Raw genomic sequence first — 18,964 nt, 5'->3', positions numbered from 1 at the left:
AGCATTTGCATTTAAACTAAATGGCCAATGGTATGTTTGGATCGCCATCAAATGGAGATGGGATGGGGAAAAGTACTGGTTCTGTGAAAATACGCCCTTTCCCCATTTAGGGACATGCTCATTCAGCTCTTTATATCCAATACGTTATTTTGCTTAAAAACAACAACAAACCCCCCAAATCCTTGCATACCTTGTTCAATTGGAGAATTTTAATTTTTTTTTGCTTTTTCCAGTAGAGCCCTTGAGAATTAGAGAATATACAGTACCTGCATGTCTAAAGTGATTTAAGGCAAGCCTCTAGGCACAAGTCTATACCTAACTTATTGCAAAACCAAGGACAATTTTGTAACTACGAAGCTGCTACATATAGGGCAATCTGTCTAGGGATAAATTACTCTAAAAGAAATGAATCCTAGATTGTTTCCCTTCAAGTCAAGCTTCTTGTTTAGATAAATTTCTTGTTTAAAATGAAAACAGAAATAAATGATATGTAGTATACTCCTGCGTGAGGAGGCCCTGGGAGTGTGGGGGGGTGTGGGATACTGGAAATAGCAGAGATAGCATTTTAAAAATGAAAAACAGGAGGAGCATTAGAGGCAAGGATGAGGCCAGCTTCCTTGTCACACAACCCTTTAAGGTCCTTTTTAATGATCCCAACTGCATGGCATGTTTCCTGGGGTTTTGCATTCTGCTCATCTTGATGCTGCAGATTCATCATCTGTGTGGAAGGCAGCCTTCAGGCCAGAGGAAGGCAAGCTGAAACGAGTGGCAGCAAATTGCCTAGTAAGTGTTTGTTTGCTAGAATTCGCACAAATCCAGCCTTTAAAGGTATAAAAAGAATTAGTGCTACTAGAAAGATTTCAGGTCATTACAGGCTCGGGGATCTAGGGAAAGCCTTGTTCCGTATGTCCCCAACCCTGAACTCACTTGATGAAGTTTTCCTTTTCCTTGCTTTCCTCTTCAAAATAAAGGACAGGAGTTAAATTCCTCCACTAAACTTTTGTTGATAGGCGCCAGAACTTGCTCGGTGCTGGGAATACCACAGTGACTAGGGGAGCTCCCTCAGGTAGCCCATGGTCTAGCCATGGACTTAGGGACAAAGGACTTGCCACATGGGCCAAGGGAGCAGCAAATGAGAGATCTGCAGGAGAGAGGGGCTTGTTTGGAGGACAGGTTCCAGGTAACTGGACTGTGATCGGAGGTGGGGCTGGGGTGTTGAAGGGGTCGATGATGAGGTGATATGCCAGCCTGATTGACTTGAACCTTATGCTGAAGACAGTGGAGAAGCACTGAAGGATTAAGCAGGGGTGCGACGTGGCCTCGTTTGCATTTTTGAAAGATCATTCTGGTTGTGGCATCAAGACTGTTCCGGCCAGAACAATGAGGCTGTGGCAGCAATATGCGCTGTAAATAAATGATAGTACTCCTAAGTAATGCCAGTGGGCCGGGAAAGTGATAATAGACGACATTTACTGAACGCTTAGTGGGTGCTGACTTATCTATTATCCCATGAGCTATTTAAGGCGTAGGGAAATTAATAACCTGTCCAAGGTAACTAAGGATCGCAGTCAGTCAGTGGTTAAAACCATTGTGTCTGAGTCAAAAAACCCCCCAAAAGAAGTAACTTGGGTGTGAGAGAAATCAAGGTGGAGTAACAGACGCGAATGCGGGTGTGGAAAGGGAGGAGGCACGGATGGCTTGGGCAGGCGGACGTGGGGGAAAGAACAGGAGTTTGGTGGCGGCGAGGCAGGAAAAATGATGGGCTTCATTTGGATGTGTTGGCTTCGTGCATATGGGAAGATCCAGATGGAGCCGGCGCTCAGGAGAGGCGTGGGCTGTAAATACTAAGTACCTCTTCTGTGCCCTGTATTTTCTAGGTACTGGGGACACAGCGGGGAAGGTGGTGAGTGTGGCCCGTTTTCTGGCCTTAGGAAAACAAACTAGTTAACACCGACTATTCATGCAGTGGATGCGTTGGGAGAACCCTGGCTGCTATGAGAGGTGTAGATGCGGGGCCTCATTCAGGCAAGAGTTTAGGGTCACCCTCTTCACAGAAAAGGGGGCAGGATAGGAGTCAGGTGAGGGGAAGAGTGCCACAGATGAGAGAAAGTACGCAAAGGCCGAGGTGAGGAAATAACGGCATCTGGGAAGACTGCAGAGGTCCGCGTACTGAAAGCACCCAAGGGGAGAGTTGAGTGTTTTAGGGGAGGTAGTTGGGATAAGCGTTTGAAGGGAGTGCAGAAGGTCTGAAAGGCGCTGGAGAAGAGGGAGAACAGAGGGGAATTTTTTTTGGAAATGTTTTTATTGATTTCAGAGAGAGGAGGGGAGAGGAAGAGAGAGAAACATCAGTGATGAGAGTCATTGATCGGCTGCCTCCTGCACGCCCCCTGCTGGGGGTCGAGGCCGAAACCCGGGCATGTGCCCTGACTGGGAATTGAACTGCGATCTCCTGCATCCTAGGTTGATGCTCCACCGCTGAGCCACACTGGCTGGGCAAGACGGAAAACTTTGGTAAGACAAATGCCTGAGACTGTCTCATCTCTATACCAGGCTTTCACAACCTCAGCACTATCGACATTCCGGGTTGGAAAATTCTCTGTCGGGGGAGGGTGTCCTGTGCATTGTAGGATGTTCAGCATCCATGGGCTCTTTCCACTAGATGCCAGTAGCACAACCCCTCCCCCTCACTGCCATTGGTAAGAATCAGCATGTGTGCAGACACTGGCAAATGTCACATAAGGAGAAAGTTGCCGCTGGTTGTAGCCCAGCTGCTGAGGGCTTTGGGAGAAAAATCATACAATTGCAGATTCATGTCCTGGCCCTGGGTTCCCAGTTCTGCCTGGTTCTTCTGTTTCCCTAGCAGTTGAAGTGCTGGCTCTAACCTAGAAGACTTAAAATAAGGGGAGAGTGAAGACAGATTACTTCTCTATGCTTCCAGTGCCTCATGGGATAATAGATGTCAGGCCAGCACCCAGTGAGTGTTGGGTAAAGGTTATCGTCATTATTTCCAGGAGGGGTTGGTAGGAATGGAAAGCCTTAATGAAATGGAAAGAATGGTGTTAGGAGTGGGTGGACCAAGAACAGAAAGGACAGGTCGCTATGTTCTGAGAGAAACTGATGTTCTGATGAAAGACTTCAAAGATTGTGGGGGATTGTGCTGTCTACCGGGCCTTGGAGAGGACTGTGCTTCCTGCCCTACTGGTGGCAGCTTGTCGGTGAAATGTGAGTAGAAACGAGGTGTGTTGCTTCTGAGCAGAAGTTCAGGGACTGTTGTGAGGGTCAGTCAATGCTCTTTCCCCTCAGTATAAGTTTACCCCAGAATGGGGCTGCTCCTTCAGCTTGGCCCCAAGGTTGACAAGGACAGGGAGCAGAGCTACGGCTGTCCTGCTGGGCAGAGAAACAAACACTTTATTGGAAGCCACTGAAATCTGAGGGTTTGTGACCACATTGTAACTTAGTCTAAGCTGACCAGTACCGAGGTGGAGCAATCCCAGGTGAGGGCAAGTGCCAGCCATGGCACTGAGCGAGCAGTTGTGGGTGGGTGGTTGAAGACATGGAGTTGAAATTCTTTGTTGAGGGGGTCAATGACGGTCCCATGAACCTAGGGTTGGATGCGTCATTCATGATGTGATATCACCCAGGCTTGGCAGGGCCATAGGAACCCAAAGTCTATAATGAAAGAGGGGAGGTATTGGAAGGTCAGCAAATGACACAATCAAGGAGGAGTGAAGAGAAGTCTTGGTCTTGAGTCTCACAAGAGCAGAGATTTATGTGTAGAGGGCTGATGTCTGGGCACAGGACAGGGGAGGCCTATCTCCTTGCTGAAGGTCCAGGGGGTGTGGGGAAAGGGCTCACAAGATTCCTGGGGGAAAAGCCAGGTATCCTTTAAAGCAAAGAAGTGGGGGAAAGAGAAGTTTGTGGATGCAGGCAGGGGGATGTTTGCCATGAAACAGAATTAACAGAGTAGTTCATAACTTGTGTGGGGTCAAGAGGCGGCTGCTCTGGATCCTCTCTCCAGAGAAAGGATATGTACACATGGAGCACTTTGTATGCAAACCCAAAAAACTTGTATACCCCCTAAAGCCCTCTGTGGGCCCTAGGTTAAGAGCCCTGTTATAGAGCAGCATCTCTCAACCCAGGCAAGCATCACAATCACCTGGGGGGCTTTGCCAGCAGATCAGTAGGCCCCCTTTCCAAAGGTTGCAGCCAGTAGGTCTGGGTGGGGCCCAAGCATCTGCATTTCTGTCATGTTCTTAGTTGACGCTGGTGTTGCTGGCCGAGGAACCACACTCCGAACCACTGCTGTAGTCAGACTGTGACAGAAAGTGTGGGGAGGGAGAGGAACAGCAGGAAATTGCTAGGACGATCATGGGGATAAAGATGGATTGGTTTGTTCTACTGGGCTCCTAAATTTCAGCCAGGCAAATACTCAGATGTTCCTGCCACACACACAGAAAACCTTTCAATGTGGAGAAAAGGGAGAGAGGAGTGAGCACTCATTTCGGGTTTAGAGCAAGGTGTACAAAAAAAAATCTTTATGTTAATAATGTCCTTACATGTCATTTTCTTCAACACCCTTACTTTAAAAAGAGGGGAAGCGACAAGCATTGCTCGACTTACTGACCATCTTTCCTCTTCTCACTCTTGGGCTCTTTCCCCTTGATCAGTAACCTTTTAAAGAATCACTAGCAGGGCCCAGCCGGTGTGGCTCAGTGGTTGAGGTCTACCTATGATTCAGGAGGTTCGATTGCTGGTCAGGGCACATGCCCTGGTTGCTGGCTTGATCCCCAGTGGGGGGTGTGCAGAAGGCAGCTGACCAATGACTCATCATTGATGTTTTATCTCTCCCTCTCCCTTCCTTTCCCTGAAATCAATAAAAACATATTTTAAAAAAATCACTAGCAGGAAATAAGCCTGAATTTGAATCAAGTTAAAGTTGTGTGAAACTTCTGGCACACTAAACTGGGAAATCTTTTTTTTTTTTTTTTTAAATATATCTTTTATTGATTTCAGAGAGACGAAAGGAGAGGGAGAGAGAGAGACAGAAACATCAATGATGAGAGAGTCACTGATCGAGCCCACAACCGGGGCATGTGCCCTGACAGGGAATCGAACCCTGATCACCCTGATCGCCTGGATCCTAGGTCAATGCTCAACCGCTGAGCCTCGCCCGGCCGGGCTAAACTGGGAAATCTTAACTCAAACTCCAGCAAAGTACACTGCTCGAAGCTGGGTAAAGCTGATTCCTAAATATGGGACGCATTTTGGAGATAACTGCATCTGTTTTCCTCTCCTCCTCCCTCTCTGTAATGCCTGTGACCAGGATTTTTGGAATCTTGGCACTGAATTAGGATTGCCAGCTACTTGCTGGGTGACCTTCATGTCACAATGTCTCTAAGCCTCAGCTCCCTGATCTGGAAAACAGGGAGTGATGGACGCATGTGAGGTAACGCCTGTGGGGTGCTTAGCACTTGATGTTTCCTCTCGTTGCTTCCATCCGAGCCAGGGGTTGCAGCTGCCTGACACCAGCGACCAACCAAATTTCTGGCCTCTGACCAGCACCTGTAACCTTCATCGTCCACCAGAGGGCACCAGGAACCTTTACAATCTTAGGGGACGACGGTCCCTTTGCCTTTAAAACAACAGTTGAATGTGCCCAAGCGTAGCTCCCAGGTCAGCGATTTTCAACCTGTTTCACCTCACAGCACATGCAAACTAATTAGTCAAATTCTGCGGCACACCAAGAAATAGACTTCATTTTTTGCTGATCTGAAAAAAAAAAAGTATAATTTTGACTCACTCGCATTGGACGGCTATTGTGTTGGATGCTGTCATTGTTTTATTTGACATCTAAGGGAAAAATCATGCCCCTGTCTAGATGGTCATGTATTGCATATTTTAAAATTCTTGCGGCCCACCGGTTGAATCGCTGCCCTAGGTTCAAGGCTTTGTTTCAGTATTCTTGCTGCTGGCTCCTGGAGGAGTCATTGGTAAGATTCCCCTGAAATCCAGGAGGGAAATCTGAAGCATAAACAGCCCTGTCACTCGCGCCAGCCACCGGGACCATTACCTTGCCGGTGTGGTGCTGTGCCTTTCCAGTTCATTTCTACCCTCCATTCTCCGTCTCTCCAGACTCTCCGCAACCTAGCTTCAAGGTATTCTCTCTATAATGAGCCACTGCGGGTCCTTTCCTCCTGGCTTATTCAAATGAACAGACCTGCTGGTTTCCCCTTGGATGTCCAGCTCCCCCTGTGCCCCCAGCCATGCCAGCCTTCCTCCCGCAGGGGCAGGGGTGGGGGGATCTGTTTCAGAGCCTCTGCCTTGCTGCTGAGCCTCAGAAGCAGTCTCCCTGGGTCCCTCCGGTGAGATTCCGCAGACCCACAGGTACCCGTCACAAGAGGCTATGTTCTGGGGAGGAAGCGTTTTCTCCATCTGAGGAAGGGGGACAACTAGGAAAAGCTGGGCCACCACAGCCTCCCTCAAAACATCACAGACTTGGCCTAGCTGGTTTGGCTCAGTGGTTAGAGCTCCGGCCTGCAGATTGAAGGGTCCTGGGTTCGTTTCCAGCCAAGGGCATGTGGCTCAGTTGCAGGCTCAATCTTCAGCCCTGGTTGGGGCCTATACGGAAGGCAACCAATTGTGTCTCTCTCACATCGATGTTTCTCTCTCTCTCTCTCACTCTCTCTGAAAAGCAATGGAAAAATATCCTCGGGTGAGGGTTAAAAAATAATAATAATAAAAAAAGAAAACATTACAGACTGTCAACATTGCAGTGGGAATGCCAGCCCAGACCAGAAGAGCCTGGAGGAAACCCCAAAGAGCCTCTCATGCACCTTATTAGGAACACACAGAGCCACAGACTCTTTGGGTGGACAGGACTCCAGAAATCTACAGCCCTCATTGTCCAGACAGGAGAAATGACATGGTCAGGGTCTCGTGGTTGGTTAATGGCAGACCCTTCCAGCAGAACGAGAATTCAGATCTGCGGGCAAACACACTAGTTCTTGTCTCGCCATTTTCTAAATCAGTCGACATTGCTAACGCCCATGGGTGCTTAGTATGTGTCAAGTATCTGTTTTGTTTTATGTCATGTAATCTCACAGCAACCCTATGGAAGAAATGGAGTGTTACGTGAATGAGATATGGCATGCCCATTTTACAGAGGTCTAGGGAAGTTAAATAAAAAGTTAGCCAGTATTCCATTTCAGTGTTTCCCCATGAGGTTTTTTTTTTTTTCTATATGTCTTTATTGATTTCAGAGAGAGGAAGGAAGAGGGAGAGAGAGAGAGAAACATCAATGATGAGAGAGTCATTGATCGGCTGCCTCCTGAACGCCCCCTGCTGGGGATCGAGCTCGAAACCTGGGCATATGCCCTGACCGGGAATCGAACCCTGATCTCCGGGATCCTAGGTCGATGCTCAACCGCTGAGCCACGCTGGCTGGGCCCCATGAGTTTGTTTTTTTAAGTGGGACTATCCCTGGCATAGCAGGATACTTAACATCTCTGGTCCCCAAGCACTAATTGGCCCAGTCATGATATCACCAAAATTTTCCAACTCATCCCCTTCCAATAGAGAGGTGGGCCTCCTACCAGCTAACACCACTGACTTAAATGCATGAGCACAGGGAAAGGAGTATTAAACGCACTATTATGTTTATATCAGTGAAGGTCATAAGGTGGAAGGAACAGGACAAGAGGAAGGAGATCCCGGGGGTGGGCGCAGCTCTGGAAGGCAAGAGGCTAAGTTATAAAGGAAGGAAATGAACATTAAACCAGGGAGGCGCTTTGCATATGGTTACTGCTAACGCCTGGAGCGTGGGCAAGCTCTGGCCTCACAAACTCATACCCTTAGAGAGCGGTCAGGTGTCATAGTCTAGGAAAACAGCTGGGCCAGTGGGACAATAGGGAGGACCGGGGCTGGAGTAAGCTGGGGAGCCAGGTCCACTTCGAGGGGTGGTCACTACCCAGCTCCAGCCTGGTGTTTTCAGGGGGTAATGTGGGGTCATGGGTGCCAGCTTTCCTAATATTTCAAGAGTCTCCACCAGGGCCAGACTTTTATAGGAAGTCTCTCTATTGTAAATGCAGGATTAAAAAAAAAAGATTTAAACAGGTAGGCCAAGAAAAAAACCTGCAGGTGAATGTGGGCAGCCTGTGCCCTGTCTGAGGGGCCATTCCAATCTCAGGTACCACAGGGCATATGCACTGTGCTGACTGACAGAGGAATGAGATTCCAGCACACACACAAGAAATTTACTGCCCATATGAGCTGGCAAACAGTGGGGCAGGCTGGGCCGAGGAGTGGGGAGCCTTCTCTGGGGCACTGGGCTCCACAGAGGCCTGGGGACCCTCTGTTAGGGGAGCTGCAGTCCCTCTAGATGGGAGATTCTGGAATTCTGGGGCTATCATTCTTGAAAGTGGAACTGGGAGCACAACTCCAGAGCCCAGCCAATGCCTGGAGTGCTCCCAGCTCAGGCCCCAGCAGTGGCTTCTTTGCTTGGTCTTGTCCTTTCCCCTCAAGTGGGAATGGGGAGGAAGCTGCTGGAGTCCCTGCTCCTGAGGGGCTCTTGCCTGGGTCACAGTGCTGGCAGTTTACAAACTCAAGCTGCTTTCGTTTCTCAGCCAGTGGGTCTCTCCACCCCCTGCAGAACTAAACTCCCAGTTTCCCAGCCCAGCTGCTCAGCTACACTCTGCGTCAGGTTTCAATGCATTTTTCTTTAAAACCCATTGGGAACCCTCTCCCCCAAGCTCTCTCTCCCCCAGGGAGAGAGGAGAACAGGTTTTCCATCCATGGAACGCTGGTGCCCGAAGATCCCCTCTGGGGCTCAAGCCACCTTCTGCTCTGGGGCCCTGACAGATGTTCGACTTGTTTAGGATGAAGCCCGAGGCTGCAGGGCGTGTGCTCTCCTGCTCTCTGGGGCAGGCCTGCGGGGCCTCTTGCTCCCTGGGCAGCCCTGTGCCTTCAAGGGCTGTGCCTGTGTCCGTTTCCGACTCCTGGCAGTGGGGCAGTCAGATGGGAGGGAGGCAGCAGGGCTTTGCCAACCCAGCTCTTGATGTGCAGGCGCTGAAAAGCCAGGCCGCCCAGTTGATACCCACATGCTAAGAGATCTCTGTTCGGTTCTCCAGACCTGGCCGAAGCCTAAAACCGCTCTTTCCTGGCTTTGCCTGCATCCCCCGGACCCGCGCCCTGGGGCAGCTCGCAGAAGGGGGGATGGTGCCAGGCCCTGCTGCCCATCCTTCGGGACCCACACGCCTGCATGGGCCAGGTTTTTTCGGAGCCTCAGAAACTTATCTGCTACAGACGGGGGATGGTGTGGGTGAAGCTGTGGACAAGCACGCAGCGCAATACGGAACAGGTTCTGAGGCCCAGGGCGGGTGGCGCTCAGGCTCTGCTTCATCTCAGCCGTCCCCTGGCACCCTCGGGCCTCAGTCACTTTCTTCCCCTTCTATTCAGCCTCGTGCCCAGATGCCCTCCCTGTCCAGGCCGCCTCCCCGCCTGCACCAGCAGGAGAACTCGGATGGCCTAGGGGACCTAGGTAGTGTTGCCCAGGAACTAGCCTGTAACTGATTTACCTATAACACAAATTTTCAGAATTGTGAACAGGATTAGTGTTTCCAGACTTTTGGCTACCACATATGAATAAAATAAAAAATAACAGAATATAACAACAATAAAAACCGTACATATATATGTGTGTGTGTGTGTGTGTGTGTGTATATTTTTAAGATGGGGATTTAATAGAGTTGCCAGCCTTTATTTCATCAAATAAGCACATTAAACAAACAGCAGCTTGCCCGGCCAGCATGACTCAGTGGTTGAGCCTCGACCCATGAACCAAAAGGTCACCGGTTCGATTCCCGGTCAGGGCACATGCACTGGTTGCAGGCTCAATCCCCAGTAGGGGGCATGCAGGAGGCAGCCAATAGATGTTTCTCCCACTGATGTTTCTATCTCTCCCTCCCTCTCCCTTCCTCTCTCTCTAAAATCAATAAAAACGTACTAAAAAAAGAAAAGAAAAAAGAATTAGTAGCATTTAAATATAACAACAGCAACAAAAAACCCAGCAGCTATCACCACCCAGCTACCATACATCACCCCCATTCTTTTCTAAAGGAAGGGACATTTAATGCCACAAATGTGTGGAGGACATAAGGTCTAATAAACGACAGTCCTTTGAAATCCTAAAGCTCTGTGGAGAAACTTAGCTCATTGTTACTTTTCTAATTTCGTCCCCAACGTGACATCTTCATCATGAACTTCCTCAGCCCTCAGACGGGACTGGCACTTGGGGACCCTGCACTAGATAACTTTCCCCTTCCCAGTCTCTGTGCCCGTCTCGGTCTTTTCTGCTTTGGAACCTGGCCCCTGAAAGGTGGGTAATCATGTGCGAGGAAAAGTTGTGAAAGACTTTGAAATGGGCAGAAAAGGTTATTGCTGGGTGGCCTGGCTAGTTTCCCCTTGGGTCACCTTAGCCTTTCATCGTCTTTGGGCTGTTTTACAAATCTGTAAATTGTAGAAAGCTGAGGATAATGCTAATGAGTTTGTCCTGAGAAATGTGCATCGTGTCCAGCGGAGGCTGAGTGGGTTATTGCGCTGTGGGTGCTGACCAGAGCTGTGTCTAGTAGTAAATTACTTGCAGCGACCCTGATGGCTTCTGTATGTGGCTGCTCTTGGAATCTCCTTTGAGCAATTGTAACACCTTACTAGTTCCCTCATTAATTGATGTGTTAAATTGCTATGTGTGGTTTTGCTCAGTGCTTAGAGCATTGGCCTGCAGACCCAGGGGTTGTGGGTTTGATTCCCAGTTAAGGGCATGTATCTGGGTTGAAGGTTTGATCCCTGGCCCCGCTGGGAGGCAACCAATTGATATGTCTCTCTCACGTTGATGTTTCACTCTTTCTCTCTCCCCCTTCTCTCCCACTCTCTCTAAAAATCAATGGAAAAAAATATCCTCAGGTGAGAATTGACAAAAAAAAGTTTTAAGAATGATTTTATATTTGTACAAGGGTCTTGATTTTACCTTTAAAAAAATCCTTCTGTAATGACTACCCCTGAGGGTTGTTGTGAGGGTGCAGTGAGGTCATGGATAAGCTCACCTGGCTCAGGACCTGGCACATGACATGCCCTCCAGAGCTGGGATAATCCTTGCTTTCTCTCCTGGTTTCTGAGCCCCAGGGCACTCTGTATTTTCCCAAATAAAACACACAAATAAACAAACAAATCCTTTGATTAAACTTTTCATATTACAGTATTAGTGACTTTGACTTCCCAAGGACTTTCATATTTTAAAGGAGGACCCTCAGGAGAAAGAATGCTTACCCAGAGGAATGACGGTAATGGTGGAAATGCAGAGGGACGCAGTACACAGGGGCTTGTAGATATTTGGGGCCATGTGCCTGTAAAATAACCTGCTCTGCTGCTATTTAGCTGCAAAGGACAGTTTGATCTCCCTTCTCTGTCCTCTCCCCGATGCTGGAAGCACCAGCCTTACTGTGCTAAGGAGAATAGTTTCAATCTTGTACCAGGATCTTAAAATGTATATTTGTTAAACCTTCACCCCAGATCTGTGAGCTGGGTATGTTTATCCCTATTATTGTTGAGGAACTAGGAGAGGTTAATGACTTGCCCAAGGTGACACAGCCAGGAAGTCGTGCCAGGATTTCAATTCAGGGTCTGAATCCAGAGCTGCAAATTTGAGCCATGAAATAGCTCTTCTGGTCAAGACTCTCCTCCCTCCCCCAAACTCATCACCACCGTTGGAACCCAATGCCAGTGCTACACCTGTGTAGAGACATTGGTCCTGTTAAAATGGAAATGAGCCCTGGCCCGTTTGGTTCAGTGGTTAGATGTTGGCCTGCAGACGGAAGGGTCATGGGTTCGATTCCTGGTTAAGGGCACGTACCTCAGTTGCAGGTTTGATCCCTGGCCCTCCTTGCATGCGGGAGACAACCAATTGAAGTGTCTCTCTTACATTGATGTTTCTCTCTCTCTCTTTGGAAAGTGGAAAAAAGGAAATGACCTGGAAGACATAGCACACTTGCAATGAAAATAATATCAGAAACAAATTAATCTGAACCGAGAACAGGCTTTGACGCAGGGGTTAGGGTACAACCAGAGAGGAGTCGGGGAAGGAGAGAGAGGAGCTCTCAGCAATAGGGGCCTCTGTGCTCAGTGGATTGAGGGGTGAGGGGAGATTTGATAGGAGCGGGAAGAAGCTGAGGAGGGTCAGACGAGTAACTTGAGTAAATCAGGGGAGAGAACTGAGCACTTAAGGCCTCTGTCCTTGGACCCTGAATAACTGGGAAGGTACAGGCCTCAGGAAGAGGAGTTTGCAGGCCTCATAGGATGTAAGCAGAGTAAATGTAAACAGCTTCCTAAAGGGGGACCAACCAAAGCCATGGCCTCCTCTGCACTGTCTAGGCCAAGGAGACTCATGGCTGGGACCAGGTGTGACAGGACATGCAGATGCTGGGATGGCCTGGAGGACCGAGGACACCAAGCCAGGCCAGTACAGCATCTCTGGCCAGCTGGAATACAGGGGGGTGGGCACATAGAAGTCAGGTAAGGAGGTGTCTTGGTGATGGATGGGACCTTCCTGGCAAGCATGACCTTTCCCTCTGTTGAGTCCAGCTGGACAGACCCAGTGGCTCTAGAGCCCCTTGTCATGCACTGATTGCTTTGTGATAAATGTACAAGTCACCCATTCCCACCTCCTGTCCCTGCTCCATGCTCCCCAGGCTCCCACGCGGACCCTTCTGCACTTAGGTAATTTACTCAGAAATTATTGTCCCTAGAATCTCTCGATGTGCAGGGAGTGACAGGGTCTGCGTGCGAGTCCCCTGTGGGAATCTACCCAAGGACACACAGAGGGCCACGGCATTAGGGAGAGAATAAATACTGGCAATGAGTTATGCAGGGCCAGCTGAGGCCAGAATCTGTCCAGCAGGAGTCTCCCCTTTTTCCCTGCACACTTCAGGGCTCAGAAGAACAGTGAGTTCCCACAGGGCGGGCATTCACTGGGGCTGCCGTGGGGTGGGGCCCAGCAGAGTTCCACGTAGGCTGGGCAGCCCAACCCTCCTTTGTTGAACCAGAGAACTGCTTTGGAGGACGGGGTGGCCACTCTCCAGTCCCCAACATCCAGCCAGGTAGTCTGCCCCTACCCCATACAGAAAACAAATGGTCCCTTGCCCGGCTAGTGTGGCTCAGCGGTTGACCATCGGCCTAGGATCCAGGAGACTGAGGTCGATTCCCAGTCAGGGCACGTGCCCGGGTTGCGGGCTTGATCCCCAGCAAGGGACACACAGGAGGTGGCCGATCAGTGACTGACTCTTTCATCATTGATGTTTCTCTCTCTCTCTCTCTCTCCCCCCCTTCCTCTCTCTCTGAAATCAATAAAGATATATTTAAAAAAAAGAAAAGAAAGAAAACAAATGGTCCCAAATGAACACTTTCACTTTTTTCCAACAAATATTTTCCTCACGTTGGCCTGAGATTCCAAAACAAAGACTGTATATAAACTAGATTTAATGCTGATTTGGCTGCATGGACTTTATAACTTATCAGAGCAGGAAAGACAGAATTACATGCTATTAACGTTCATTCATTCAACAAATGCTCACTGAGTGCCCGACAGGAGAGGGGGCTGGTGGTTTGTGCTAATTCATTGAGAAGAGCATCGCATTAATAATGCTTTATGCTGTTCGCCGCTTCATGCTCTGGCAGAATTAATTACCTCCCTCCCCCTTTGCCTCCCTACCTTCTTCTACAGGGCAGATGAAAATGTTTTTTGCTCAATTGGAGGGAGGCTTGTAAAGGAAGGGGGGGGGGATGTTAAATGTTTTATTTACAATAAACATAAGGCTGGGATTCTGAGTTCTTGCAAGATAATGTTGTGATGGTTGGGGGAATGTGAACTTCTCCAACAGACCAAATGGGGGCTTCAAATAGAAACAAATCTTCTGGTGGCAAAAGGTGTATTTGACTTAGTCTTTCTTGGAGGAAGCCAGCTGCTGTGAGGACAAGAAGCCTGCATTCAGAGGGCTAGAGTCCCCTCCAGCAAAGGGCACGGGGACCAGAGCTCTGCTGCCCTCTGCAGAGCCAGCAGGCGTCCCTTTCCTGGTGCTCCACAGGGACAGAGGCTTCCCAGGAGGTCCTCCGTGCAGGCTCCCTCATTCTCCACTCTCTCCTCTCTCCCTCCACACTCCTACCCCACTTAGCCCCTCCCCCGTTCATGGTCCGATCCTCCCACTCTCAGATGTGGCCTCGGAGGACAGTGCACAGGGGATGCTCCCAGCCTGCAAAACCAGGTGGGGCCTGTCTGGCCGAACGGGGATCTCACACCTCTGTTTTGGGAAGGAGCCCTTGCCAGCTGGTCCAGTAGGCCATGGTCCTAGCAGAGACAATGGCTTGCTCTTACATAGTACATTCTTCTAATCAGATATTTACAGATATTAGCTCATTAACAACAACCCTGTGAGCTAGGTATTGTTACGACCCACTATGACAGATGAGTAAACTGAGCTACAGAAAAATGAAATGACTTGCCTTGGGTCATACAGCTAGCAAAGGGTGGTACAGGGATTTGAATCTGGGCAATTTGCCTCCAAAGTCCACGTAATTAACAATATCTTTTCTGCCCTCCTAGATGAGTATTCTCTTATATTAGACTCTCTTGATTGCAAGTGACAGAAACCCAACCCAAGGATACTGCAGCCAGAGGACCCAGCAGCTGCAAAGGCTTGGAGGCCCAAAAGGGAAGGTGTGTAGTCAGCGAGGGCTGTAAGTTACTAGGGACAGCGATGGAGGGAAGCCACAGGAGGGATCATCAACTGGGCCAGGTGCATGGAGGCAGGGGCTCACTGCAATGAGCCCGAGCTGAGGACACCAGTTGTCTGTCCCTGAGGCTGGGGGTGAGAAGAGACACAGAGCACCAAGCATGGCCTGCAACCCGGTGCTCTCCTCAGCCTCTTACTCCCAACACCCTGCTCTTGCCTCATCTAGTTTTTTGTGGTTTCCCAAATCTTTTTCTGCTTCTGACTCCCCTGGAGAGTTAGTGCTCCCTGGAGAGAGCTTTGATCTGTCCAAACTCTCTGGGAGGGGCAGGCAGTCTCTGGAGCAGATTAAGTGTGTAGCTTGTGCCCGTGTAAGTCAAACACTTTAATTAAAGGTTCAATAGGAGGAGGGTGCTGTGCCAGGCACGGGGGGCTGGCAGGGCTTCGGGAGTGGGCCAATGGATCGAAGCCTCCGTCTTCAGGGCGTGTGGTCTCTGATTTATCTTTTCCCCCTTTGCCACTCCTCATTCCCCCCCGTCCCACCCCTACCCCCACCCCCAGTTTTGAAGTTTGAGGTCTCCCTGAATCCACACAGTGAACTGACTTAGAAGACAGAACCCCGTCCCCCACATTTACCCAACCACCATACTGGATGAGGCTGGGGGGTCGGGGGGGAAGGGCTGCCTGGTGACCGCCAAGCAGCTGTCAGACATGAGTGAGTGGCTTTCTCCTCCTGCTCCTCCTGTGAACTTGAGCAAGTCATTGACCTTGCTGGGCTTCTGCATTGTCCTTGATGTGTCAGCCAACTGACTTGTGCACAGGGAACAGCTAAAGGACAAAAGGAACAGAGGGGACCCAGTAAGGAGAGGCCCCGTTGTCTTCCTCCTGAGATTCCCAGGTCGGAGGGCTTCCATCCGCCCCAGCAGAGGGTTAAGCTGCTAGGAACTTCCAGCTGTTTACCTTGGGATCTGCTGGGCTCCTGCAGCTGGGGCATGGGATGCAGGGAGGAGAGGAGACTAGAGATGACACAGTGGCAGAGTGAGGGGGTAGATAGGGGTGAGGGCTGTGTGTTGACAGAGATGGGCAAGGCTGCCATGAATAAGCCTCTTCCTTCCCTCCCCTCCAGCCAGCTGCAGTGCTGACATCCAGGGGTGGGTGGAGAGGGGACAGGTCTATTTTGGAAACTAGGAAGCAGAGGGCATGGGGCTGATGTAGGGAGTAGCATGACCAGCCAGTATCCCTGGGACCTGTGTCCTATGAAAGACAATGAGGTCCTGGCTTGAGATTTGTCCTTACAACCCCTCTGCTGAATGCCTGGGAGTCCCCGAGAATCAGGGGAGGTAGGATCTTGGAGACCTCGAGGACAACTGCTTTGCTTCGCAAGTGAGGAAAGGGAGACCAGGAGAGGGGAAGAGACGTGCTCAAGGTCTCAGAACTTGTAAGTTGCAGAGCCAAGAGCTAGATCTATTTGCTGAGGGTTTTAGACATTCTGACCATCTCCCAAAAGTATCCCCTCCTAGACATAACTAATACCTGATTAACTAGGGTGGCTCTAGGTGTGACTTCTGATCGCTGGGGCTCATATCAGCTCTATGTGGTACAGGCCAGAGAAGTCTGGGTCTAGGCCCCACCACCGCTCTCTGTTCCATCTTGGTCAAATCTTTCTTCTTCTCTGGGCCTGGTTTCCTCATCTGGGGTCATTCATTACACCTGCCCTCTTGTGCTTAATGGGACCATTCTCTCTTATCAGAAAACTACGGTTTAAAATGAGACTAATTCTTGACCCCGCCTGATGGGAGAATGTACCTGTAAAATTTAGGGGCCCGCGAGTCACTAAGCCACATGATTTTTCTGGGCTCCCAGGAAGGACCTGAAGCCCTGAGGGCAGGGCAGGGCCTTCGAGATGTCTGAGTGACACACCCCATTAGGACTCAAACCGGGGTCTGGTGGGTTCCGAAGCCTTGCTCCACCACCCTCTGCCCCTGCCGGCCTTGGGGCCCTGGCCAGAGGGGCGCTGCTGTGCTCCCGGGATGGCGTCCTCAGGTTACTGAGCAGGCTGCCACCCTCAGAGAGGCAGGACGGAGTGGCCAGCGCTCCCTTCCAGAAGGAGGAGAGTAGACTGAATGGGCCAGGGGTGGGTCCTGCCACGGGCTTGGCCGCGGCTCCTTGACAAGGCAGTGCTCAAGCTACCGCCTCCTTCAGGAAGCCTCCGGAAGCCCCTGGGGGGCTGTTCCTGCCTGCACGTCCACAGATGGAACCTAGACTGCTTTTAAAGAACATCTTTATGTTAATGTGGTTATGTTACAGTAGCTAACAGGAAACGCAGCTATGCTGGGGCTTCTCCTTCATTCCCCTACACACCCCTGGGGGGCAGGGCTCCGTGATGCTTTGCTGAAGGCACCTGGTAGAGGCCTTGCAAAGAGAGCAGGTGAGCCAGGAATATTTGTCGAATGGACTATTAATAATGATCGCCACTTAAACTGTCAAGACTGATTTCACATGCGTTGTCTTATTTACCCATCCATTCAAACCCATCACATTTCCTGGGCTGACAGTAACAGGCCCAGGCTTCACTCACTAGCCGCCGGGGACGCGAAGACACATCACACGCCCTGTCTGTGCGCAAGGAGCTCATGGTCGGGCGGGCAGGGATTTCAAGAGCAAGAGACCAGAAAAAAAGACAAAACAAAACAAAAACTGAAAACACGGAAAATTGCAGCATGTGCAGCCAGGTGTCAGCACAGGTGCTGGCAGGGCGGGGAGGAGCCCCAGCCCAGGGGGGTGGGGGGTCAAGGCTGGCTCAGGGTGGACGGGCTTCGTGGGGCAGGCAGGGGCCGGTCAGCCAGCGAGGGGGATTCGGACGGCAGAGCCTGTGGGAGAGGGGGGCTGGGGGCAGGGTTTGGGGTGATTGTAACGCTCAGCACTGCAGCTGCTGATAGGGGAGCGTTTTGAGGAACAGCCAGGCAGGAAGAGGCAAAATGGAAACACCTTTGATTGAACGTGGAGAGCTGTGCCCATCTCAAAGCGGCTCCACATCTGTTATCTCAGCCTGAACCCAGCGGCAGCGACAGCATGGAGTGTGTAGTCTGTGCCAGGCTTTCTCAGGGATTTTTGTGTATTGTGCTGAACTCGCACCACGACCCTGAGATGTGGGTGCTGCTACCACCTCCCCTGTGTGAGAGGACCCTGAGGCACTGAGAACTGGCCTCTCAGGGGGGAGGGGTGGGCTCTGTCACTTCACTCAGCAGCCAAGGACATGGAGGCTTGGGGGCTCCTTGACATGTGTCCAGTCCTACGATGTGCAGCAGACTTGGGACTTGAACTCAGGCCTCTGGGCTTCTAGCGAGTGCTTTCCCCTACATGTCTCTCTGCCCCTCAGGAAAAGATGTCGGAACCAAAGCAAACACCAGATTGTAAGTGGAAATCTGTTCAGGCCGCACTGGGATTTCTCCACGGATGAGCTCCTGCCTCTGCCATTGAAGGAGCCAGGGTGCCACCATCAAGAGCAGTGACCTGGGCTCTGGGTGGGGCATTTTACCTGGTGGGCCAGCTGCTGGAAGAGCAGAATCCACTCCCTGCCCAGGGTGCTCCACCCCAGGCATCCAGACTTGTTCCCTAATTCAGTTGCAAAGTTAACCCGCTATCCCAAGCTCCTAGCAGGTTCCAATTTTACTTCTCGAGCTGTCCATTCCTGCACAGCCCCTGTCCCGGCTTCTCCATTGCCAAGGAGACAGGGTGGTTTCCTCTGCCAGGCCCTGCACGCGACGGAGGTCCCGGAGTTCCACCGTCCTCCCTGGCCCGTGGTCTGCAGCATCCAGTCGCCTCTGCACTTGCCTCTGGCCTTTTGGACTTACCTCTGGGGAGCATGTGTTCCTTTCTGGCCGAAGCTACAGCCATTCCAACCCGCACCAAAGCACTCTTATGTCTGATCCCCAATTTCTGAACTGGCTTTCTTTTTCCTCTCTGCCTCACTTCTCTCATCCTTCCCTCCAAGGGGGAGCTCAGAGCACTGCTGACAGCGCCCCTGACTCACCCCTGGCCCCACCACTGTCCCTGATGCTGCAAGCAACTCCCCCTTGGCCCTCCAGCCAGATGCCCAGTCTGCGACCTACTTTGCCCCCTGCATGTTCCCTTCTGCTATCTGGCTCTCTCAGTGCTAAACTATTCCTTGATGACCTCTGTTTGCCACCTAA

The 18,964-nt window shown here is 50.7% G+C and overlaps 1 protein-coding gene across 1 annotated transcript in view; it reads left to right on the top strand.

The window, feature by feature from the left end:
• Positions 1-18,228, top strand: part of MDM4 (MDM4 regulator of p53) — a 54,118-nt gene extending 35,890 nt beyond the window's left edge. The window contains exon 8 of the mRNA XM_081121210.1: positions 18,151-18,228. Within this exon, the coding sequence (XP_080977336.1) occupies positions 18,151-18,188 (38 nt within the window). The 3' untranslated portion in view covers positions 18,189-18,228. The remainder of the gene's footprint in view (positions 1-18,150) is intronic.
• Positions 18,229-18,964: the final 736 nt, after the last annotated feature.

Source organism: Miniopterus schreibersii (assembly GCF_964146895.1).
Source record: "Miniopterus schreibersii genome assembly, chromosome: 19".
Taxonomy (NCBI): Eukaryota; Metazoa; Chordata; class Mammalia; order Chiroptera; family Miniopteridae; genus Miniopterus; species Miniopterus schreibersii.
The sequence above is the reverse complement of the archived record's forward strand: the minus strand, read 5'-3'. Positions and strand labels throughout refer to the sequence as shown.